Source organism: Triticum dicoccoides, chromosome 5B, assembly GCF_002162155.2.
Source record: "Triticum dicoccoides isolate Atlit2015 ecotype Zavitan chromosome 5B, WEW_v2.0, whole genome shotgun sequence".
Classification (NCBI taxonomy): domain Eukaryota; kingdom Viridiplantae; phylum Streptophyta; class Magnoliopsida; order Poales; family Poaceae; genus Triticum; species Triticum dicoccoides.
This window is the reverse complement of record NC_041389.1, coordinates 93,137,424-93,162,296: the sequence shown is the minus strand read 5'-3', so window position 1 is coordinate 93,162,296 and position 24,873 is coordinate 93,137,424. Positions and strand designations below refer to the sequence as shown.

At 40.4% G+C, this 24,873-nt stretch overlaps 1 protein-coding gene across 1 annotated transcript; it reads left to right on the top strand.

Annotated features, from left to right (window-relative positions):
- Nucleotides 1-5,021: 5,021 nt before the first annotated feature.
- Nucleotides 5,022-23,274, top strand: LOC119307556. The gene is made up of 36 exons (XM_037583630.1): nt 5,022-5,411; nt 5,572-5,659; nt 6,246-8,467; nt 8,805-8,919; nt 9,222-9,992; nt 10,088-10,388; nt 10,486-10,961; nt 11,550-11,676; nt 11,756-11,880; nt 11,993-12,663; nt 12,781-12,898; nt 12,985-13,101; nt 13,299-13,393; nt 13,830-13,981; nt 14,524-14,579; nt 14,669-14,882; nt 15,397-15,813; nt 15,905-16,182; nt 16,298-16,383; nt 16,465-16,551; nt 17,522-17,783; nt 17,871-18,293; nt 18,395-18,491; nt 19,404-19,714; nt 19,821-19,931; nt 20,046-20,213; nt 20,360-20,488; nt 20,589-20,678; nt 20,774-20,880; nt 21,002-21,150; nt 21,617-21,690; nt 21,761-21,856; nt 21,987-22,109; nt 22,211-22,294; nt 22,373-22,513; nt 22,629-23,274. The coding sequence occupies exons 1-36, from the start codon at nt 5,134-5,136 to the stop codon at nt 22,962-22,964; spliced, it is 9,495 nt and encodes a 3,164-aa protein (XP_037439527.1). The 5' UTR covers nt 5,022-5,133; the 3' UTR covers nt 22,965-23,274.
- The last annotated feature ends 1,599 nt before the right edge of the window (nt 23,275-24,873 follow it).

The window sequence follows — 24,873 nt, the reverse complement described above, 5'->3', positions numbered from 1 at the left end:
GCCCACCTATCAGCCTCCCCATGCGGCCGGGTCGCACGTACGACCCGGTCGTACAGGATTATTTTGCGGATAGGTGGCACACACGGAGAAAGATGCGATGGGTTTCCTCCTTTCCGATTTTTTGAAATATTATCACCGTAGCTCTTTGTTTTCTATTCTTTGATTAGTTTCTTCAGTTGAAGATCGTCATGGCTAGCTTTATTAAACTTATTAACTCATAACCATATCCTCTGTAACAAACTTAACGATAAACTCCTAGGGTGAATCAAACCAAAACGAAGGCTAGTTTTCATGACCCAGCTACCTAGCCCAAACACGCCCTAGATTCCATTATAAAACTCGACACAAGACTTCCCGAACTCACCTAAATCTCATCCACGGTTTTCTTTTTTCTTTGACTAGTTAATTGTCTACGGATTGCAATAGAGACATAAATATTTCACTGGTTTAACAATAATAACATGTAGTATGTTTTTTTATTATGCACATCAAAAAGCATCATCGACTTATTTTTACCTCAGAAACACTATTTTTCTTCCTTCATCTATTATTTTTGTCTTACATGCACCCCATCGTCATTGATAGTACATCCAAACTCACAATCCTACAACTCTCCCTCAAAACCAATGTATGTTAAGCAACAAATTAAGATGTTGTATTAAAAAATGGTATCAGAAAAAAGTGTTAAAAAGACTTTTGGTGCATAGTTAGTATAAAGACTACTGAAGAAATGGTTACACACAATCATATTAATCACGCGCCACATTCAATCCATGCTACATGTATTTTTCGATATACCGATGGTGTGCAATATTTCGCACGTCACCAGTACAATGTTGTCGGTGGCGTGTGAGCATGCGACTACGCCAACGATGTGTAGGCCCAATAGTATGACCCCCTGCAAATGTTATTGGTGGCGTGCCCCAAACAGGAGGCGTGCCAAAGACATAACAAGCCACTAATTCTGTTGTTAGCTGTGGCGTGGGTTTTCTCACGCTACTAGTTTATTTTCGGGCCTAGTTTTTAAGTCATGTTTTCGGGCTTGAATTACTTGTGGTGTGGGTTGCGCATTGCACGCCACAACTGGGTTGTTTTTACCTAGGTAGAAACCTAGCCGTCGCACACTTCCATCTATCTCCACTCATCCCCTCCCTCTTGCGACCAGTCGACGCACCAGATCTTGCCAAGGAAGGCCGCCCCCTCATCGCCACCGCCGGAGGTCGCCGCTCGTCACCATGAGAGGTTTGATCCCAACATCTCCTTCCCCAAAAATGAACGCTTCGTTCGCTCTCTTGAAACCGCTCCAGAGAGGCGATCGGAGGCGACTTTCTGTCGTTCCTCTTGACAACAGTGCCGCCGTGGGTCCTTGCCCTGTCCGTCTGCCGCTTCAGCGGCGGTAGCGGGCGGGGACCCTGGCAGTTTCTCTTTAGTAGGGGATAGGATAGGCATAGTTTTGTGAGAGGTGCTACAACAATGGTGGAGACGATGTTGCGTCAGAATAATTTGCTCATGCTCTTCCTCCATCTTGTTGACATTCTAATGGGCGGCACCGAGGAGCAAGTGGCTCGGTCTTCTTGCTGGTCTTCATATCTCAGTGAGGTTGCAGTTGTGTTTGGTGTCTTGCAGTGGGTGGCATGGATGACGACAAGCAGGAACGTTCCTCTTCTTCGACCACATCAGATGAAGTTGATGGCACTGGGATCTAGCAGACATGGGGAAGAATCCCGGCCGACGTGCCACAAAGCCTCGGTCTTGTTGCTTGCAGTGCTCCGGTTCATCGACTCAAAAGGCATCCTTGTATGTGAAGGTACTCCTCCAGATGTGGGTATGACGGCAACTCTCCTATTTCTCCCATGTTGCCTCGGCGATTACGGAAGATGATGGTGGATGAAGTTTCAACATGGCACAAGATTCCCCCGAAGTGAAATTCTGGTTTTACTTCTTGTGGAGTCTTTGATGCAATATTGCAAGACATGTATGTATGCCTCTTGTGGTGACATAGTGTGTACTCTTTGTAATCCGTTTTCTAATGAAATATATGTGGTTACTTAAAAAAACATCTCCTTCCCCTCGCGTGTCACGCCATTGCATCCGGCCTCCCATTCACGCCCATTTATTGCGTTCTTGGAATGGATGTATTGATATATAATTCTATGAATGCTAAGTTTTAGGATGAGCAATCCATGGATTGATATGCTTAGTGTGGATTGGTAATTTTGTAAATTTAGTTCTAGGATGTATGATATATAGTGGTATGCATGTTAGGTACTTGGTTCCCTTCCCCACCCCAATTGCTAGAAATTTAGTTAAAAATGCCAAGTGCTTTGGTGCCTCTCAATTGCTCTAGGATGATATATAGTGGCAGTATACACGTCTAAAATGTCAAGTGCTTGGTGCCCGCCAATTGCTAGTAAATATAGTTCTAGGATGCTATACAATGGTAGTATGCATGTCTAGTATATTGCTATTTTAGAATATATTTTTTAGATAAAAGGCATACGCCCGACTTTATAAATAAAGCCACCAGGCAGAGTAGCACAACCAACATCCAAGCAAACAAAGTAGCAGGCCAGCAGATAGTATAATCATTCTAGAATGTCAAGTGCTTGCCGCCTGAATGCCAATTTGTGAATGCAAATGTGTACTCTATTTGTCTTATTAATATTTGGACATTGTACTTTCTTCTCTAGCAGGATATGGATGCAAGTATGCATATCTAAGTGCGCAAGCAACCATTCAAGTGGCCCATTGTTCGGTGTCTATCTTGTAGAGTGTTTCTTCCGTTTAGCGGTCACGGACTGTTCATTTTTGATACAATGTTAAGCATTTTTAGTGCTTTTACCATCAATGTAATATGTGTTTCTTTTGTTTTTGTTGTACATGTTGTCCCATGTAATGTAAAGGTTGCAACTCAATGAAAAACTTACATGAGAGAGAGTGCTTTTTGAGGATCTTGTGGGCATTTGAGTTCGAGAAAGGACAATCAGTGACCCGCGTGGAAGGCGGACTATGTGACCATTTCATCATTCATAATAGTCTCACTGGGTAAGAAATGAACTATTTTTTCTTATGAGGACGAATGCCCAGGATGTCTATTCTCTGTGTTATGATGGCGATGATAACCCATTTGATGACACTGTCTTTGCCCAAAGAATGAAGCTTGGCAAATATGATACTGGCAAACCTCGTGGACATCCTACCGCCAAGTGAGGACTACTTCAAGGTGTCATTTGTGACCCGTTTCATAAGGACCAATCTTACCAAACATGTGATGACATGTTATTTAAAGTCATTTATCTACTTTCCTTTTATGTCCATCACGTGAGGTGGTCTGACATCGTTGCTCTATTGGTTTTTCAGAAATTTCCTAAGAAGGTTGCTTTGAGCAGTGGCATAGTGGATGATGAGCAGGCCTTACTACTACACATTGGAACAAGTGACATCGTACACACCGCGGACACAGACGACCACACTGTCTTCCGCAAGGAGGGGTGAAAGGGGTTCTTCACTCGGAAGAATCTCCAGGTTCGATGGATCGTGCTACCCGCTATCAGGAACACCATGCACCCCATCTTGAGGATGATGATTGTTGGTCAGTTTTATCTGGTATATGTGTCGCTGCTATGTAGGATGTGCTGCCATGGTGCCATATTTTTCCACTGAGAACACATTGGTAGTGTGCCTAATAGCGTAACATCCCTAGTTCAGAAACTATATTGGTGGCGCTTTGACATTTGACACGCCACCGGTATATTTGTTACTAGTGGCGTGATGCCCCACACGCCATCAGTATAGTTTATCAGTGGTGCCATATTGGTGTTGTGGAGGCACCACACTATCGAGGTGGCTTTTGGCACGTCCCCACTAGCGTTTTCCTGCAGTAGTGAAATGGGGAAAAGATAGATCTTTGAAAATGTGATGTATGTAGTTTCCTTGTAGATACTATGAAATGTCTAAATTTGTCAACGAAATGTGAGATCTATTATTGCATTAGATGCAGCAAAATAAAGCTAAACGTATGACTAAATAGAAGCAATGAGGTTAATTACGCGGTAGGATTGGTCGAGGGGTGCGTGAGAGCCTTTGTGTTTGCGTATTGATGAGTGCCATGGCAGGGTAGCGTTTCTCATCCTTCATATCTGTGATACAATGTCCTTTTTTGTGATATTCATCTGCGATATGTGTGTAGTCCATTGGGGTTACAAGTTGAAGAATAGCCTTGTAGGCCCATGCACTTTTGCGGGGTTGTTGCTGTTGACTTCAAGGCGAAATATATTTGTGTATCAAAGTGAATTAATCTATTATCTCTTTCTCGTTCTTAAGCCCGGTAGGTACCCATGATCCCGAAGATCGACCAAGGAGGAGGTTAAGCGCATGGATGAGTGCAAAGCTATGTCGAAAACTGGTGACATTGCATAAGTTGGTTGGATAGCCTAAAAATTGACATTGCATAAGATGGAATTGCTTGGACGGCTGGTTTTCGAGTCAAGTCTATACGTGTGCAAAATAGAAAGCAACATTCGGACCGAGCTTTCGGGCTTTGAGCTTGTTTCCCGTCTGAGCTCGAGGAAAGGATCATTTTCACGCTTCATGTTGGGCTCAGGTTTGAAGTTTGGGATTCACGCTTTTCAACCCCACCAGACATATGATAAGGTCTCCACTGAACCAAAACAAAAATAAATTCAAGTGTGTAACGTCAAATTTATAACAACGGATAAATCTGGCATCAAATTTTTGGACTAAAAATCTGACGCCCTCATTTACATCGGATCGTGGGTGAACGCATGGCATTATTCAACACAATATGTTTTTTTACTCTACATGACTAAGAACATGGTAAATCCTATACATAAACATGACAATTTTATCTGTTTTTGCATGGAAAATCTGGTCGTCAGACATCATATTTTTAACATTTTCCATAAAATGAACTTGTCTATAGAAAACTAGGCGAGGCAGTAAATGATCCAAATATCGCCTTCCTGCCGACAAACCTCCCCGGCCCCCCAAACCCCCAACCGCTCCAATCCGGACTCACCCCCGCCTCTCGAACTCGAAACCCCGATCACCTCCGAAGCATCCTCCGCTCTGCGCTTCCTCATCCATGGAGTCCCGGGCCTAAACCATCCCCGGATGGGTCTCGCCGACGCGGCGCGCTCGCGGCTGCTGGCCGCGCTCGGGCCGTGGCTGGCGGCTGACCCGGGGGAGCTGCGGGTGGAGCTAGGCCCGCTCCGCTCCCGCGCCGTCGCGCGTGGGCTCGAGCTCGGCGCCGCGGCGCTCTCCGCGCCGGACTCCTTCCCCGCCAGGGTCGACCGCGCGGCCGTCGCCGAGGTCGAGCTCGCCGTCTCGCCCTGGGGCGCCCCCGCGCTGGCCGCAGTCCTGCGCGGCGTCGACGTCTCGCTCACCCTCAGGTATCCTCTTGCCCCGCAGCTCCTGCGTGCAGTCGTGGCAATGAATTAGTAGTGGCTGTAGTATCGGGGAGACAGTGGGTTTGTATGATGTCATTGTGTTCACTACATATGGCATTGTGTTCGTCCGACGGTCTGACGTTATATTTTTGTAATCCTGAAGGGAGCCTGCGCCGCGGAAGCAGCGGCCAGACATCAAGGAATGGGTATCCAAGGAGAAGAAGAGAGTGATTGCATCAATGGACCCTCAGGTACAAATTCATGCTTGCATTATGCCCAGCCACACTTATTTTCAAGTCCTAATCTCTGTAGAGTGCGAAACAACTGTCGATCACAAAGCACCTGCGTTTCGATTAGCATGCCAACCCTCACATTTGCTTGTGAGTCTTTGATCCTCTTCTTCTAGGGGATGTATGCCAGCGCTTCTGTATTTCCTGTCAATTCTCTGCAGTGGAGGTGATAATTTGACATGCCTTAGTGATAAGGACATGTACCACACCTGCATTATCCTGGAACAAAAATGTAACTGCTGAAGCAAGAAGTTAACACGTGTACTTTCTGCTCGATGTATCTGTGCAATGTTAATACATACTGTATATGTTAAGTATATTATGGTTAGGTTACGCAACTCTGGGATTTCAAAAATGCTTTCTGTTTTTCTCTAAAAAAAATGCTTTCTGTACTTTTAGGTTACACTAATAAGTCATTTAGATAGACTGCTTCTGTATGCAAAGTTCCTTCTGTGTTAATCATCACTAGCACTCATATTTTTAGTTATATTACTACGATGCTTGCTTACAAATTTGATCAAAAGCTGTGCCTTGTACTATTTGTTAGGGTGAAATATTGCATGAGATGATTGAAGGTTTAGTTAGCTCCCTGGAAGATAAGTTTACCTCGGGATTTGCCAGTGTACTTCTAAACTGTAGTCAGGTGCGGGTTGATGATATCACAATACAAGTTCGGTATCTTGATGACTCCCATATTTTGGTATTGAGGGCAACTGACTTACAGTTAGGTCCTGAGCTTGTTTCTCGCTGTTCTCTGTTCAGAGGATTAGTTGGCTCTTCTATATCATCAATAAAGAAGAATCACCTTCTTGTTAAATGTAATGATTTTGAGTTTGTGATGAAGGAGAATGATTGTACAGATTGCACTGCATCTTTTACAGGCTTATCTGCTTGTGCTAGACTGGATAATCTCCAACTTGCTGCTTTTAGCATCCATGTTCCCAGTGCATGCTGCAAAATTTCACCAAAAGCTATTCCTTCGTTGATGGTGATTTTGGATATTACTAGTCAAAAGGAACACTACAGGACTAGGAGTGGTAGGGAGCTCTGGCAAATTGCTATGCAAAAGCTTGAAAGCCCAATAGTAGGCCGCAGATTTTCTTTAAGCAAGGCCTTAAGCTGTGCTACTTTCTGGCAGCACTATGTTCATGCTTATGTGTTGCTGTTATCATTAGTTGGATATCCCTCTGACATGGTTATAAAGAAGAATTGTGGTAGGGTGTCAAGGAACAGGAAAATGTTGGGAGCTATCAGAGATCATTGGGTAAATGTTCTTGAGCTGGAGGAGAAAGTTCCTGTAGAAGCTATTGCTAGAGCACGACGTGCTGCCCGTTCAAAACTTGCCATATCACAGCAACAGAACAAGCAAGAATCATCAAAAACGCTTCTGGTTTCTTCCATAATGAAAATTCTCTCTCCTTTTTTATATTTGTGGAGGTTTGTTGTATTCGTATTCTGGTCAGTGTGGAGAGCTAGGGATTCTGGAAACAAAACATGTAGATCCCGTGCACACATTTTTCCTGGTTTTTCTCATGATTCAGACATGGAGTTTCAGCTCGGAATTCACCTTGGGGAACTCTCTGTAATCCTGTTACCTTTTGCTGATCACTCCATCGGCATGAAAAAGTTAAACAATGGAAGCAAGAGTTATCACACCGATTTACCTTCGATATATTTGGTAATAAAATCATCATGCTTACTTTACTCAGCTGGTTGCATCACACAATCGCTGTTTTTCGTAGCTGGAGAACTGAAGGTTTTTCTCTCCGGTGTCCCAAAGTTATCACGAGCGGATAATAGCAACACACTCGGGAGGAATTCATCTTTTAAAACTGCAGAGTTTTCCGAAGACACTGATTCAAAGATGATCTTCTGGAGCGATTCTGCCAGTATGCACCCATTTTCCGAAAAACAATCTGATGAATTTCCCCAGAGTGATGGTTCGTCCACTGCTGTTCTACAAAGTGGTATGGAGAAACTATGGAGGGAATGGATGTTAATCAGCAATTTATACAATGAATCTGGTGTGATACATCATGAAAAGCCTTCTGTTATTTTTGAAGTCAAATCATATGTTGTTGATCCTTACCAAAATATAAGTGGGTTTCAGCAATGCAGATTTACAGTCGGTAAACTAAACCTTGATTTGGATTATCAGTGTGCTTCATCGACCTATATGCTGCACAGACAGTTCATGCATTACAAACATCTGAAAGAGCTAAACAGAATGCCAGACCTTCTGATTCCTGGTGCCTTTATAACACCTGCAAGTGGAGTTCTTGATAAACTGAGATCATTCACTCAGATAATGAATATTGTGATGTCAGATGCTATTCCAGAAAATACCCTCCAGATTGAAGCACTGATTGCTGGTCCCAGTATCCGGTTATCCTTTGATAAGAACAATTTGTTGCAAAATTGCAAAAATAAGTATGTGCCCCTATTTTCTCGGATGAATAGCAGGACGTCCTGCATAGTTCTCAGTCTGGCATATGTTGAATGTGCCATGTGGCCAGCATCCCTATCTACTCCAGCGAGATCTAATTCACATGACAAAGAATCACATAGTACATTCTGCATGAAGGAGGTGCAAGAACCTGCTTATCCTGCAACGAAAAGTAGTGCAAGACATGTTTATCCAGAGAATATTATGTTAGATGCTTGCTTCAAATTGGCTAATCTAACTCTTCTGATAGATAATTTAGAGACCAATCATCAGTGTCATGTATTTGGACCAATGTCGGCCAATTTCCAACTGTCATCAGGCAGGTATAGTTTAATCTTCATTTTCATGGACTTATGAATCTGAAAGTACATTATCTGAACTGTTACTTTTGGGGTCTGGTATGAGGCATTGGGTTTAAAGCATTGGGTTTAAATAGTTTTCTTAAGAGTTGTGTGAAATAGCGTCTATTCCAAGAAATTGCAATTAATATACTGTTAATTTATTTTGTATATTTTAAAATTGTTGCTCAACACTTGAAGCTCAGCATTTTTACAATTAACTCTTAAATTGAAAATTAGCTGCCATGGCCTGAATTATGAGTCGAGTGTGTTTCGTCAAAGATTTTTCTGTTGACAATCCTTTTATATGTACACCTTCCAGGAAGTATGTGCATTCCTTCTTCGCAGACAGAAACGTTCTGTCAATGAACTTAGGAGGAGGAACTGTTGGTTGCATAGCTTTGTTCTACATGGATGAATTGTTTACTGTTTGCCAGGTTTGTGCGTGCACAAGTTATAAGTTTTTCAACATTATTGAATGTAAGGACATTTTGTAGAATTTTTTCAGTAAACATAGTGACCTATGATATTTTGTTACTTGTGGCAATTGTTAGATGTGTAGTCATAGTGTCATACAAGAGCTGAACTGTGCACGACTTGGATGCAGAATCATGTCAGATTCCAGATTATAAACAACAAATAAAAAACTAGTTTTATTCCCATTGCTGTTAATTTTTCTGTGCTTGGTATTCTATCCTATGCCCGTCTTGTGGTCAGTAACAGTATGCCATCGTTACAGCTTATTGAAAGTATGCATCTGGTGGCATTGAATTCTGACTTGGTTAATGTTAAGTATTCCCAAGATTTTATTGGAAGGCTAGCATCGTTCTGCAATAAAAATGTGGTGGGGAGCACAAGAGATCTTGGCATTGATCGTATTGCCCAGGAAGAATCAATTGACTCTCATACAGAACTCATGGTTGAAGTGGAACTTGAATTGGAATCAGCATACATCATCTTTAGTACTTCACGTGGTGGACTTTTTCCGAATCCTGCCGTCTTTGTCAACAACACCATAAACTACATCAGCAGCTCTCCTATATTTGAGGGGATAACAACACAGGAATTGCATGATATGTTAGCTTTGGGTGTTGGGTTCTGCATCAGAAGTTCTTCTTTGAAACTTCTGCTTGGTGGACAATGTACAGACATCCTTGTTAGTTTATCCGGAATTCAGTCTGTGGTATTCGAGAACCAAGTTGAACACACAACTATGCTTAGTAGTTTACCATATAACAAGAACCAGTTCATTATAACAGAATGCACCTTCCATCTGCGTGCTGGGCCCACTAAAGATAGCTTGACCATTGAGAAAATGGAAGACGAATCTAGAAGTGGTCGCGTTTCTGATTCTTTGGGAATTTGCTATTCTATTGAAATTGAATTTACAGAGATTTATATTGGAGACTACAGGGTTCACAACTATTTAACTGAAGTCAATCAACCCAGTAGACAGAAAATTTCTCTGTTGATGGACGATAATCTTCAGATTTTCAAATGCAAAATCCAGGTTAGAGAAAACAATATTCTCTCTCAATTGTTCCCAAGTAACACCTTTGCTGGTTGTTTTTATACTAAGACATTCTCAATAACTTTGATTTGCAGGGTGGCTTGATCTTTCTTGAAACAATTTTCTTAGCTAAGCTTGTTTTCTGTTGCAAAATTTATTTTTGGCTGCTTATGGATCTCCCAGTGCGGGCAACTTCAAATATAGCCAAAGATTCAGTAACTTCAGTCTCTACAAAAAGTGACCCTAATGTGATCAACAGTTATACACAGGGGGAAGTATCATCGGTGTCTTTAGGTGTTCATTCACAAAGTGAGGAATCCCATTTGAATGCTATCAAATGTCTAGATATTGATTTATCTCGGATTTCTATAACACTTGCTGTTGCGGATGAATCTGGTAACTGAGCTTATAAACTCATTCACTTTAATGCACTGCCAAGGAGAGAATTTAACCTGTTTTTTCAGATAATTTAATGTTCTTTCCATGCACTTAGGTACATACCAGGGATTAACCCTCGAAGTTGACGCAAGTTTTCAACTATTGAATTTTGGCATGAAGATTTTGTTTGAGGTGAAGTGTCTTTCAGTCTCCACTATTAGTAGTATGCCCAAGAGTGCCCATGAACAGTTGAGAGATGTGCCAGCACCCCGTTTTCGGTCCAGAAAGTCTACTGTTCTTACATCTCAGTCTGAAATTCAAGAATATCTTCCATTTATAGAAGCAGATAATGGTGTTACCCATGATCGTGATGCTCCTGCAAGTTCAACTTCTACATTAGAAAGTTCAACAGGCAATACACTTGAATTTTCTTCACATAAGAGTTATATCCTCAGCCATTTCTCTACTTCTCTTAAGATAGAGAAAAAACAATTGGATAGAGATTCTAATTTGATGTGTTTAAGTGGTGATTGGTGTGGAAACGGTTTTGTTTCTGGTTTGGAGGTGACAATGTCATTATCAAGCATTGAGGTGATTTCTCAATCTTACCTGCCATCTTTTGGACAGTCGTTGGTAGTTTTTTTTAGTACTAATACTAGCTAGATGTTCCTGCTCTTCTGTGCTTTCTCTACAATTTATAGGAATTGCTAGTGCTAAATTGTGAGATAGCCCTTCAGCATCCTGTTTTAGATCCTGTAGAAAATGAATTTGGAAGTTCTGGTCAAATTTGTTGTGTTCAACACTGGAGCTCCATGGTTATACCTGCATATGGCCACTGTTGCTATCCTATTGTTCCTTGAAGCATGTCATATTGTAGGCTAGCACCTTATTTACAGGTGTGTGCAGTTTGCTCTACTTAACAAGGGTTACTTTTTTAATAGTTATTCTCATCAAATTTACTTATTTTGCGAACATACACCATTTGCATCCACTTCTTTGACAAATACACACTTCTGGATATAATATGTTCTGCAAGGAACACGGAAATTCATCCATTGCAGTACGAAATCTATGATCATCCTATCATTCTATACTGAGATTTAAGGTTGTCTAGGGTTTAACTTTCATACAATATACAACACATTTTCTTCTGTGAATTAACTATCTGGATCTTTGCAGATGATCTCGTCATTACTTGCTCCTTTTCATGGAATGCTGAGTTCTACTGCAACTCAGAAGAAAATACAGATTGGTGACACCACTCAGCAAGAACAGCTGGATAATATAGATTGTACTATACCTGATGGTAGTTATGCTTAATGACATCAACTAGATTCTTGTCACTTAAATTCACCATGCTAACCCATGTACTACTGTCACAATAGGAGCAATTGTGGCTATACGAGATCTTGATCAACAGATGTATGTATCAGTCAAAAATATTGGAATGAAGTATCAAGTGGTCGGTGCATACCATTATTCCCTTGCTGGTGAACATGCATTATTTAAGGTATTAGCTTTGTACCTATAATACAGTGATGAATTTCTCACTAGTAATATTCAGCTGACCGGATGATGTAGGTAATGTGCACCGGTGTAAAATCATTTTGACCTATTTTCAGGTGAAACACCATAAGAGATGGAGGTCAGACACACCATATATTTCTCTTTTATCTTTATGTGCAAAAACTGATGAAGGCAAAGAGCTGGCCCTTAGTTTCTCCCAAGGATCAGATTTGGTTGAAATTTCTTCATTTGTTGACAAGCCTTGTTCACTGTGGAGCATGTTTCCTCTTGGGTTTGATAGTTTTGAGGATGACGAAGATGATGGTAATTCTTGCAAGGTTATTTCAAGTAGTTCTTACCATCTTGTGAACAAGAAAAACAATTATGGCATTGCATTTGTGGATGGTCTACTGGAGTTTGTGAAAAAGCCAGGAAATCCATTTAAGTTGAAGATTTTGAATGAATCTCTATTCTCTGATGTTGCAAGGCTCATTGTTCCCAATATGAACTTGGATGGTAACTCTTATTTGGATGTGGAAGATGAATTACCTTCTGCTGTAATGGATAGGTTGGAAACTGTTGCAAGTTCACAACATATAACCATCAGTATTGATAAGATTGTTTTTACCATTACGCATGAAGTGTTTGATACTGGTGATGTTTTTCCACTTGTCCAAAACTGCATAAATGATATCCGTGTTGTCACACAAATATACCCATCCAAGATCAGGATCCTAAGTTCATTCAAAGTTTCAGGGCAGTACTTCGATGCCCGCAAAAATATGTGGTATGTGTTGTGCTAAATTCTCAATAGTCATTGCTATGTTGACTAATGCTGTTTTTAGTTGTTTTTTCAATGTTGACTTGGAGATTGGAATCTGAGTTATTTATATCTTACATACAGGGAGGACCTTATCTCACCTATCACTTCCTATGTGTTCTTACGATTTAGATTTTTCAACCAAAATCCAGTTACTAGACGTAGCGGGGCCCCACTGCGTTTCTTCTTTCATTTAAAGCAGGTGCGATTCTTTATTAATATGCCTATTTTGCACTAGTCAAAATTATTTTTCTGTAACATGATTTTGCATCTCCTTCATTCTTGCAGGTGGATATTTTCATAAATGAGCTTTCAGTTGACATGCTGCTTTATTTGGTCGGGAAGTTAGGCTTGATGGGTCCATATGCTGTGAGAAACTCAGCTATTTTTCCTAACTGCTGCAAGGTTTGAACTTGAACTGTTCTGTATAAATATTGTTACTGTCTTGGAAATGATATGTTTGATTGATGATTTTTGGGGCTTACCATATGCTAGACTTTGTTTCAGAGGTTATGTGTTGCACCATGCATCAATGCTTCTGATTTTAGTTTCATAGTCGGTTCTAGTTTACTGTTGTATGAGCATACCCATTACTTCTGCAGATAGAGAATAACTCAAGGCTGGCACTTGTATGTCATTTTCAAAATAATGGGGATGCAATTGTTCCTGGACAACAGTCAACTTCAGCCTTCTTGAGGTCTGTTCATTTTGTTGGTTATCTAAACAATTTATTTTCTCAGCATCTTAGCAAGATATACGTTCTGTACATTGTCACCAACAAATGGTGTATGACTAAAATAGTCCTGCAGGTGTTTAATCATAAAATGTGGTGTAGGTTTAGGAAGCCAGATGGAGTAACATTTATAGAGCATGCTTGCAATTTTAGTCTTTCGATTTTTTTTGACGGTTAGTCTTTCGATTTTTAGAACCTCGTTTGTGCTAATTCTCAGAATAGACATTCAGCTCTTGACCGAAGTGTTTGGCGCCTTTAAATTTTCCTTCACTGTTTCCGCACTGATGAGTTTGGCTTTCACGCCCTTTTAAAGTATTGTAACAGTTTTGATTCTTTTTCTATTATTGTAATGCTCTTTTGTTCTTTTCTCACGTTCTTCTTATGTTGCCTCCTACTACAGGAATTTTATATTTGATGATAATCGCCCACATGATCAGAGCTTAGTTTCTATTTCGTTATTCAAGGAAGGGGCATTTTCAACTGCTCCAATCAATATTCCTCTCCATGAGTCTGGCATCTTTGCATGGAGAACCCTAGCATCGTCTCTCAAAGGTACTTCTTTCCACAACTATATTCATCAAAGTAAAACACCACAGGGTTGGATTTTCGATTTCTGTTCTGTAAGTCGTCTAGTTTAAGGCTTATGTTGCTTGATTCAAAGACTCTTATCTTTGAACTCTTCTTGTAGAGGATTATGATTATTTATTTCAGATAGGCAGTGTTAAAATTAACTATGTCTTCTTTACACACAACGCTATATTCCTGATTTAATCTTGTGGTATACCTCAGCTTAAAGAGTTAATACATGTATTTCCAAAGAAAGTTGCTCATGGACTTGTACACAAGGACACTCTTGTACCCTGATATACTCGTTCCGTTTGACAAAATATGATATACATGATACCAATCCATTTTGAAGGCAATGGGTTCTCCATTTAAGAACTGGGAGTGTATATGTTCTATTGTCTTGTCTTGTTAGACTCGGAAGTCTGACTGGCATGCCATGTTCTAGGCTTCTAACAGTTGCTTTCAGTTTTATTTGTGGAGTGATGACTGTATTTTACTGCGATGTTTTTTTCCTCTGAGCACTGTAGATTCAAGACGCTTCTCTGGACCATTTGTTGTGGTCAAGGTGTCCCAGAATTCTGTGGTAGGAAAGCAAATGCTTCTGTATTTTATGTTAGCCACTGAATATTTCATGATCGTGTTTTCTCATTGTTAATTGTTGACTAATTGCAGGAAGGTTTATCGCTTTCAGTCCAACCTTTGTTGAGGATATATAATAAGAGTGACTTTCCCCTCGAACTTCGGTTTCAGAGGCCACAAAATGAGAATGAAGATGCAGCACTTGTCACAGTTCGAAGCGGTGACATGGTTGATGAATCTACTGGAGTACTTGACGCTATGAATTTATCTGGAGGATCCAAAAAAGTGCTGATGTCTCTAGCCCTTGGCAAGTAACTGTACCTTTCCTTGGCATAACATTATCATCTGCTATGTGTGATCTAATATCTCATGACTTACTGCATTGGTGTGTAAGAAAATATGTAGGAATGAGGTGATAAAATGTTCTTAATATTTATATAATTTGGTAAATTTCCTTTGTCCATACTATAACTATCGGGTCTGTTTCAGACATTAACTTCCTCTTTTTGCGAGTCTCCGTCTGTTTTCTTAATATGACTTGTGCAATGGTTTCTGTTGTGCATTCTAACAATAATACTGCCCTGGACAGTGGTTGTAACTTTCATTTATGACTTACATAGTAGTGTGATATGGATAATGCATGCCATTCGTAGTGAACTTCATACTTATCCCCACGAAATATGCCATCTTGTGTTACACGTAGTTAAATTCCATACGGTTGCAACCTTTTATCGAACAACCAAATATGTTTCTTCTTTATTTCTGTAGCTCCAAGGGGCACTTCTCTAACAATTGTTCAATCCATTGTTCTCGAATTTCAGGAAATTTTATGCTTTCAATTAGACCTGAGATGTCCGAACACTCGAATCTGAATCATGCAACTTTATTCCAATGGTCAGAAGACATAACCGGTGAAAAAGCAGTTCGCATATCTGGTGTTATAGAAAAACTTAATTACAACATAAGAAAAGCCTTCAGTATTGATTCCATGAAGTCTTCTTTCAGCTCTTTGAGTTGCCCTGTTTCCATTGATGGTCAACATGTGACGGATCTTTATTTTTTGATTCATACTCTGGGTAGAGATGTGCCTTTGCAGCCTACAAATGGTACTCGTGTGTCTGGCAGGAGTGCATCAGTGGCATTACAGCTGCAAAGAGAAATTTTTATATACCCGACTGTTCAAGTGTACAATTTCTTGCAGACAGACATACATGTGCTTCTGACTGACTCCAAACCGGGTAAAGTCTTCTTCTATTAGCATTTAACTGTTGAACAAAGCAAACAAAGAACTGCTATGTTAACTTAGTGTTTTGTACTATGATATTGTAGAGAATACCAGAGACGATAATTTTGGCCTCATTGGAAAGGAGGCAACAATTACAAGTGGTTCAAGCGCTTATTTCTATGTGAATCCTGCCATGTTTAATTTTTCAGTCACACTAATTTCATATGGTTCAAAGTCCAAGGCAGCTAATAGTGGTGATTGGGCCAAGAGAATGCAAAAGCAGACAGCTCGAGCTCAATTCCTTGATCTAGAATTAGAGTTTTTTCCTGGGAAGTTTCATTCTTCTTTAAGATTGTTGCGTCAGGAGAAAGGCTTGCTGGAGGTAGAGGCAACGTTATGTTTTTCACTCTCCGGTGATATGTGCTGATATTGCATGCTTTACAAAATTTGAAAATATCAAAATGATCTACCTGATGACTGATCTTTTGATCGTTCAGGTTGCTCTTTTCACAAGATATACACTACAAAATACAAGTGACTACCCCTTGCTGTGCACACCTTCTGGTCAAAAACCACTACCCGCGTATGTGATGCTGAATGTAATGCTAAATAATTGGTAAGCATTCTTGCAGAGTTTCTCATATATGGTGCTGATTTATTGCAGGTTTGAAATTGGAAAAGACAATATTAATCTTCCTCCACAGAATGGTTGTATTTTGCCCTCAATGTCAATGAGCTCCTGGTTTACAAAGTAAGCAAACAATCACCCTGAGTTTTGTTCATTTGTTTGTTAATCCTTGATGTAATCCAGTAGCTCAGGCACAAAAGGCAATCCATTAGAGCTGGTATAACATTCATTTAGTTCCGGGTTTATATCATAGTGTTTCTCCAAATTGTCAATAATTTCCATACTTGATTGCTACCTGTTGTGCTGTCATAATGCTTGTTGAAGTGTATATGTGGATTGCCTAGCCCTTTCTATCAGTTCGGACTTTTGGTTGCGTTGGCTAGTGCATGAAGCTTAACATGATATCAGGGTCTAAGGTCTTGAGTTCAAGTCCTAGTTTTCACAGTTTATCCAAAAAATGCTGTTGCCCCCTCTGTGTCCACGTATAGCCCTCTTGAGCCATACCTCTGAGTCTATTCACGTGTTGACTTCCCGCCTCACACGTGAGGGGATGTTGAAGTGTATATGTGGATTACCTAGCCCTTTCCCATAAGTTTGGACTTTTGGTTGTATTGGCTAGTGCATGAAGCTTAACACTCTATTTTAATCCATGGCCAGAAGGCATGAACTGGCCGGACCTGAGTTGACTGTCAAAGTTTTAACTTTCCTCCATCTTTAGTTCTAACAACCTGTGCATTCTATGTAAAACAGTAGAGAATAATTACTGTAGTTCCTGCAACTGACTGAGAAAATCGGAACGAGCTGGTTCCAGCCATAGGACTTCATAACAGCTTTAGTGGACCTATGCAGATGTGTCAATTCAAATGAATATTTTCTTCATTTTGTTTTTGTTATGATTTATAAAGATTGCCACATTGCTCTATGTCTTGATGATATTTGGTTATGTAAATGCAAGTATGGGAGAGCCAGGATTGTGTTCATTTCGTTTATCTGTAGTGCCTACATAGAGCAGTTTGTGATTATCTATGCCTTCTCTGGCACCAAGTCTGCAAACATATTTAACTACGTAAATTGACAATCTGACACATGACAGGTCAAATAAACTGCAAATAAGCCTGCATGACGAGAAAGGATCAGAATCATTTATTGATTTAGAAGCATTATCTGGTTTCACTGAATTCTTTCTTGAGATCCATGATGATATATTTCCCCATCGGATGGCAGCTTTCGGCATGTCTTTACAACCTGTTATTTATGGCTTGCATGTGTCATCACAAGTTGTATTAATCGTACCAAGATATGTGATCTCAAATGAGTCTGCTACTGCAGTTGCTGTTCGCCAATGTCTTGTTCAGGTGTTTCATTTTTGCTCTGACAAATATTTACTGGTTTGTGATTGCAGTCTCATTTGATACTCATGATTTTGGTTATCATTTGACTAGGATGACATAGATGGATTGACAATTGAAGCTAAACAGAGGGCTACCTTACAGACATGGAAACCTGGAAAAAAGCGAGAAGGAAACTACTTTGATTTGTTTCTTAAGAAGCACAAAAATGTATCCGAGGATTCACTCATTTTTATCCAGTTTTGTCCAAAAGAAACAGGATATGGTTGGTCTGGACCAATTTGTGTTTCATCAATCGGCCGTTTTTTCATGAAGTTTAGAAGATCAGAAGATATGGTAATACATGGGATTAACAAAGACACTTTACAAGACGGGAAGCTGAAACAGTTTGCTTCTGTTGATGTTGTTCAAGAGAATACATCTTTTGTTCTACACTTCACCAAGCCACCAAAGGTTGCACTACCATATCGGGTAGAGAATTGCTTGAATAAAGCATCTGTCATGTATTTCCAGAAGGTATGAGTATATTTCTAAATTCTATGATATAATCTTATCAGCAGAACTACAATGAACTGTGATATTATTGATAACATCTTCAATTTGGCTGGACTTTCTAGGATTCAGAAGAATCAGATATGTTAGGCCCTCAAGAATCAGAACAGTATGCATGGGATGACTCGAGTTTACCCCGGAAGTTGGTTGTGCGCATTGTTGGCAAGTTCTTATATCCTAATTCCCAAGAGTTACCTCTATTGATAAATGTGTTATGTTGCCGGTTATAGTAATTATGAAACGATTACCGCTCCCAAAGGGCTGCACTACTCCACCACTGAAATATTGCATGCCTCCGCAAAGCACGAATTCGAAATATCAACATTCTATAGAGCACCGAGCTAGCAGTTACTCCACCAGTTAGTGTTTGAATGGTAAACAGATGTTTGTGAACCTTACTTTATGGAAAGTGAATTTTATATCTATACGAGTGGGAAACTTTAGCAATCTATCGCATTACATTGTGTGCGAATATATCACAATTTAAATATTGATGCCTGCCAAGTAATCTATGCTTTGGTTTACTTAAGCTAGTACTGGAGACAAATGAACCCCATATCTAAGAATGGTGTGCAACACAATTATTCATTGTTAAGAAAACATTGTTGGTGATATGTGTCTGGTTATTCTCATGAATTCTTGTCTTAAGAGGCCTTTCACTATTTGGTGAGATATTTCTCTTAACTCTAGTACATACTAGTGCTTAGGTTTTTGCACGTGCTTGGCTCAACTCATCTAGTCTAGAGTTTATCCATGCCCATTTTTCGTTTTCTCAAGGGGAAAATTGTATACAAGGCCCTGGCAGTATATTTACGAGAAAGGGACTATACAGAGAATAATCGCAGAAGAGCACAAGTGATCGAACAACAGACTAGGGAGCCTTAGTTTACCCATGCGGGCATCAACTTTTTTTCAGTAATAGAACTTCTCTCTTCTTGAGTTCTTCATTGTATACCGGAGCATGGGTGAAAACCCGATACACTGTTGGAGGCTCTATCAACTTTCATGCACTGTTTTTTAGTGCTCACAATGTTCTTTAATTGTATTTCTAACCTGCTGATTGATTTTCCACAGATACACCAGCACTCCGTGAAATTAAAATTGATAAGATCAGTCCATGGAAGCCATTCTTGAAGATGCGAAGCAGGCTCAATCTGGATTTCTCGTTTAGTAATGGACTCAGTTCAGAAAAACAAGGATTTGATGATTCATTTGGACTGAGGGTGCTTAAGATTGGCTATGAAGTATATGCCGATGGATTAACCAGAGTTCTACGGATATGTGAACAGGCAGAGAATCCCAAAGCTGAGAAAATTCAACGGCCTATAGCACATGCACAGTTCAGAATATCTTATATGTGTATTCATCTTCTTGATAAGGGGCAGGTTTGTTCTCTTCTAAGTTCACTCAGCCTGAGCATGATGATATCATTTCTAACGTTTGTAGTTCTATTTTGATTTATTTTATCTTGTAATTTTCTCCTTGTTGAAGAGCGACGAAATGCTTCAGTCACCCTCTACAATCTTAATGGCAACATTTCAGCGTGTATCTGCTGATTCAGTTATCACAGATAGACACAAGAATATGGATGTTGCAGTTTATGTAAGTATAGATCCTTGTAACTTTAATTCTGGATGCTGATCGCCACATTTGACTTGATTGTCTATGGGTGGAAACAAAACTTGCTCTATTTTCTGAAACATGAAATCCTTGCAGTCAGTAAATGTGGATGAAAAGTGGGATGGAGCTTCCTTTGGATCAGTTTTCAGGATGAACAAGCTTCAGGGTGATGCTCTCAATGAAAATATTCTTCGTATAGTTTGTGTACTCAATTCATCGAATTCCAGTGTCAAACAAGTCCACTACTGTTCCATAATTCTGCAGGTATGAAATCGGTGTGCTTACATCTTGTTAATACCTGGAAGATTCTGGTCTTAGAGTACTTCTTTTGTTTCTATAGTCATTTCCTTTGTTGTTCACTACAAAATGCCATAATCATAAGCCCTCTAACGAAAAAAAGGATGTCACAGCCGATTGATCTGAAGGTTGATGAGGAAACGTTAATGAAGCTTGTACCATTCTGGAGAACATCCCTTGCTCCTGCTGGTACACCGAGCACACAATTTTATTTTAGACAATTCGAAGTACATCCAATTAAGGTGCCCTGCTTTTCCTTTTGTTTATCTTCTTTGATTGTGACATTATAGTTTTAATATTGAGTTACTGGTTGGGTTTTGTTTATGAATCTGATGTCTAAAGATCATCGCAAGCTTTCGTCCTGGAAGATCACAGACATCTTACAGCTCTTCTCAAGAGGCTCTGAGAGCGCTATTGCACAGTGTTATAAAGGTACTTCTAAAGCAGCTCTCGAGTTACTATTCCTTGGTGCTCAATTCATATTTAGTTCTTTAAAATCGTCTTGTTCTACCTATCCCTTTTCGTAGGTTCCCGAGATAAGTAATTCAGCGGTGGAGCTCAATGGTGTTATCCTAAATCATGCTTTGGTTACATTTCGTGAGCTATTTTTAAAATGCGCCCAGCATTATTCATGGTACATCAACGATTATTTGTTCAAAAGCCATGGCTGTAGTGTTTTTTCCCATTTCTTATGATGTTATCTGTTCAGTTTTGGTTATCCAAACACAAGACTAATCTGGAGTAATTGATAATAGGTATGTCCTCAGGGCAATCTATGTAACAAAGGGAAGCTCGTTGCTTCCTCCATCTTTCGCCTCGATGTTTGACGACTCGGCTTCATCTGTTCTTGATGTTTTCTTTGACCCTTCTGACGGCTCACTCAACCTCCCTGGGCTTACCATAGGTAAAATGTGTTATGTGTTCTTTGGAGAAAGATTCGTGATCATTGGATTATTCTTTCAAACTAGATCAACGTTCTTTTTAAGAAGATACTTTTACTGGTCTGTAGGGTCCTGTCCTATTTTGAATGATGTCTGCTGCCAAAATTTAACTGTGATGTTTATTCGAGGTTCTTTCCGTTGTGACTTTGCATGTTCTCGTGAGGCATGAACTATGTTGGAACATTGACTATCTTAGGCAACCACCATCATAATATCTATCTTTTTCATCTAAAAGTTAGACTATTTTATACTCCCTCCGTCCCAAAATAAGTGTCTCAAGCTTAGTACAACTTTGTACTAAAGTTAGTACTAACTTGAGACACTTATTTTGGGACGGAGGGAGTACTTCGATATAGACATAAATTTATGGCTTTATTTTCTGATTCTTCTAGAATACTCTGTGACTTTCCTCATTTGTGGCTTGTGCAGGCATGTTTAAGTTTATAAGCAAAAATATGAAATCAGGTGGAACAAAGCGGTACCTTGGTGATCTTGGGAAAACTGTGAGCTTCTGAAACTTGCTGGATCCACAATGACCTGCAATGGATTAATCTAATGTTGGGTCTTCTGTAGGTTAAAACTGCAAGTTCAAATGCTCTCTTTGCTGCTATCACGGAAGTTTCAGATAGCGTTGTGAAAGGAGCAGAAACAAATGGTTTAAATGGAATGGTACAGGCGTACATCCATTCTCTCTCCTGCCAAGTCCACCCTTTTCTGAAAGGAATCATGTGATTACACAGGACATTGGACTCCTGCCTTGCAGTCATAAAAAGTATAAAGCAATTTCCCTCTTTTGTAGGTTACCGGCTTCCACAGAGGTATGTTGAGGTTGGCAATGGAGCCATCTGTGTTAGGGCAGGCTATAATGGAGGGTGGTCCAGACAGAAAGATCAAACTTGATCATATCCCCGGACTTGATGAGGTTCTGCCTAATTAGTACTTTCAAGTTTATTATGGCTTATGTTCACAACTTACTGCAACATGACACTATTTTTTCTAAACATGCCCTCTATCGCTGGTCAGCTATACATTGAAGGGTACCTGCAAGCCATGCTGGATGTCATGTATAAACAAGAGTACCTCCGTGTGAGGGTGATTGATGACCTGGTAACTTCCTTGTGTCTGCTTGCCTTTGCTCTCTATACACTGCATGTTCTCATCATCGTCGGGACTTTGCCTTTCCAGGTTTTCCTAAAAAATCTACCACCGAACAGCGCTCTCATAAATGAAATTGTGGAAAACGTGAAGGGCTTTCTCGTGAGCAAGGCATTGTTGAAAGGAGACGCCTCTACGGTTCGGTCTTGGCGCCGTCTGCGAAATGAGCCTGTAAGTTTCTTCTTGACAATAAACCGCTAATGTCGAGGCAGAGAGGGCTCTCTTATTTATATCTCAGATGAGGAACATGACACGAAAACAAATCTGGACCTGTTACTGCCTGCAGGGGTGGAAGATTGCGCCGACGGTGCTCACCCTGTGCGAGCACCTGTTTGTGAGCTTCGCGGTGCGCCTGCTGCACCAGGAGGCCACCAAGGCCATAGCGGAGGTCACGACCAAAGTGAAGGGACAACTCACTGGAGGCAAAGACGAAGGCGAATCGTCGTCCGGCGGAGGAACCCTGGCTAAGCGGAGCAGGCTGTGGACGGTTGGCAGGTTCGCGGCTTCAGGCGTCGTCGCCTACGTGGACGGTCGGCTGTGCCGCCACATACCCAACCCAATCGCCAGGAGAATCGTGAGCGGGTTCCTCCTGAGCTTCATCGACAGAAGGGACGACGAATAGGCAGAGGCAGGCTGGTGATCACCGCCTGGAATGCGATGCGATCGCTGGCCGCCATGTGTAGCCAGCTTTGTACAGCAATTTTGGCCCCGGCATGTGCATACTTTGCGCACGGAACATTTTATCCGGGTTTTCTCGTCGAGTTTAAGTTTGGCCTGAAATTTGGAATTTTCCTTCTTTCTATAGTCGATCACAGGAAGAACTCATACACTTACTCACATCTACCACATGTATATCCTCTATAACACTAAGCTCCCTAATTTTAAAGAGCTCACCATCAATTGAGGTCTCCAATTGAAATTGGGTCACTCCATTTTGACCGAATCAACAATTTCTCAAAGATCTCTCATTCAATTATTTTATACTATACACTATGTTTCCTAATTTTTAAGACCTCACAATTAACAGAGATCTTTAATTTAAATTGAATCACTCAATTTTAATTGGGTCAACAATTGCTTAAGAAGCTCTCCCATTCAATTATTTTAATTCATTATTGTTCCCTAATTTTGAAGCTCTTCAGTTCAATTGAGGTATTCAATTATGGACCCAATCCTTTTTCAATCAATCAGCAGCAACCGGCCTATAAAACATATCAATTTTGTGCACCTGTAACACTAATACTCCCTCTGTTCCTAAATATAAGTCTTTTTAAAGATCCCACTATGAACTATATACGGAGCAAAATGAGTGAATCTACACTCTAAAATATGTCTATATACATCCGTATGTAGTTTGTAATGGAATCTCTAAAAAGACTTACATTTAGGAAAGGAGGGAGTATAATACATCATCTATCGACGCAGAAATTTTCTCACATAAATATGGGTTTCTTAGCAGACACAAAATCACATCGAGAAAGGCCCACCAAATCATCAAACTATATAAGAAATAAAATACACTCTATTATTTTTTGGAAAGTCAAATTCCTTTAACTTTGACCAAGTTCAGAGTAAAAAATGTCAACATACACAATATTAAACAAAAAAAATTGAAAACTCATTTCATGATGAATCTAATTATACCGATTTAATATATGGACTTTGATATATTTCTCTACAAATTTGATCAAACTTGAAAAGGTTTTACTTTTTAAAAATATAATACATCTTATATTTTGAAACAGGATGAGTCATGTTTTTAAGAAATCCAACAACACCAACGACGCATCAAAGCGCGTCCAACCCTTTCAGTAAAGTACTATGCCGGAATAGACGGGGATAAATGGTAAATCCTCCAATCTATATACTCTTGAAAGCATGAGTTGAGTTTCTATCTTGGACTCGAGTAGAAAGAGAAGAAGCGTCGGAGCTGCTCTGTTCAACGACTCCTGGATAAAACGACCTTGCCCACAAAGACACTGCGAAGATGGCTCGACGAGCAGAACATCGACCTGCAGACCGATGGAGAGGATGAAATCAAGTGGCGCCTCGGCGCTGACGGAGACTACTCCACCTCACCGGCATACCAAATGCAGTTTCAAGGCACGACCATGACAAGCAACAACGCGATCATCTGGCAAGCCTGGGCGCTGGGTCAGCTGAATTTTTTTACCTGGCTCCTCTTCCAAAAGAGACTTTGGTGCAATGATCATCTGCAGCGTAGGGGACGGCTAAACCGATACTTCTGCCAGTTTTGCTTAAGGAACTTAGAATCCTTGATGCATTTGTTTTGGAAGTGTGGCTCGTCCCAGACAGTGTGGAACAAGAACAGCCGTCTGGCATGGCTGCGGATCTCTCTCAGTGAACACATGGGACCAATGGCGGAGCTTAGTATAAATTGCTGGGGGGCAAAGCAAAAACCACGAGTATTTAGAGGTGTAAATTGCTAAAAATAATCTCATCTAAGCCCTCCCCTAAAAATTTCCTTCAGAGTTTGGTCCAAGGCTGGCTGTTGGTGCAGCGCCCCCCCC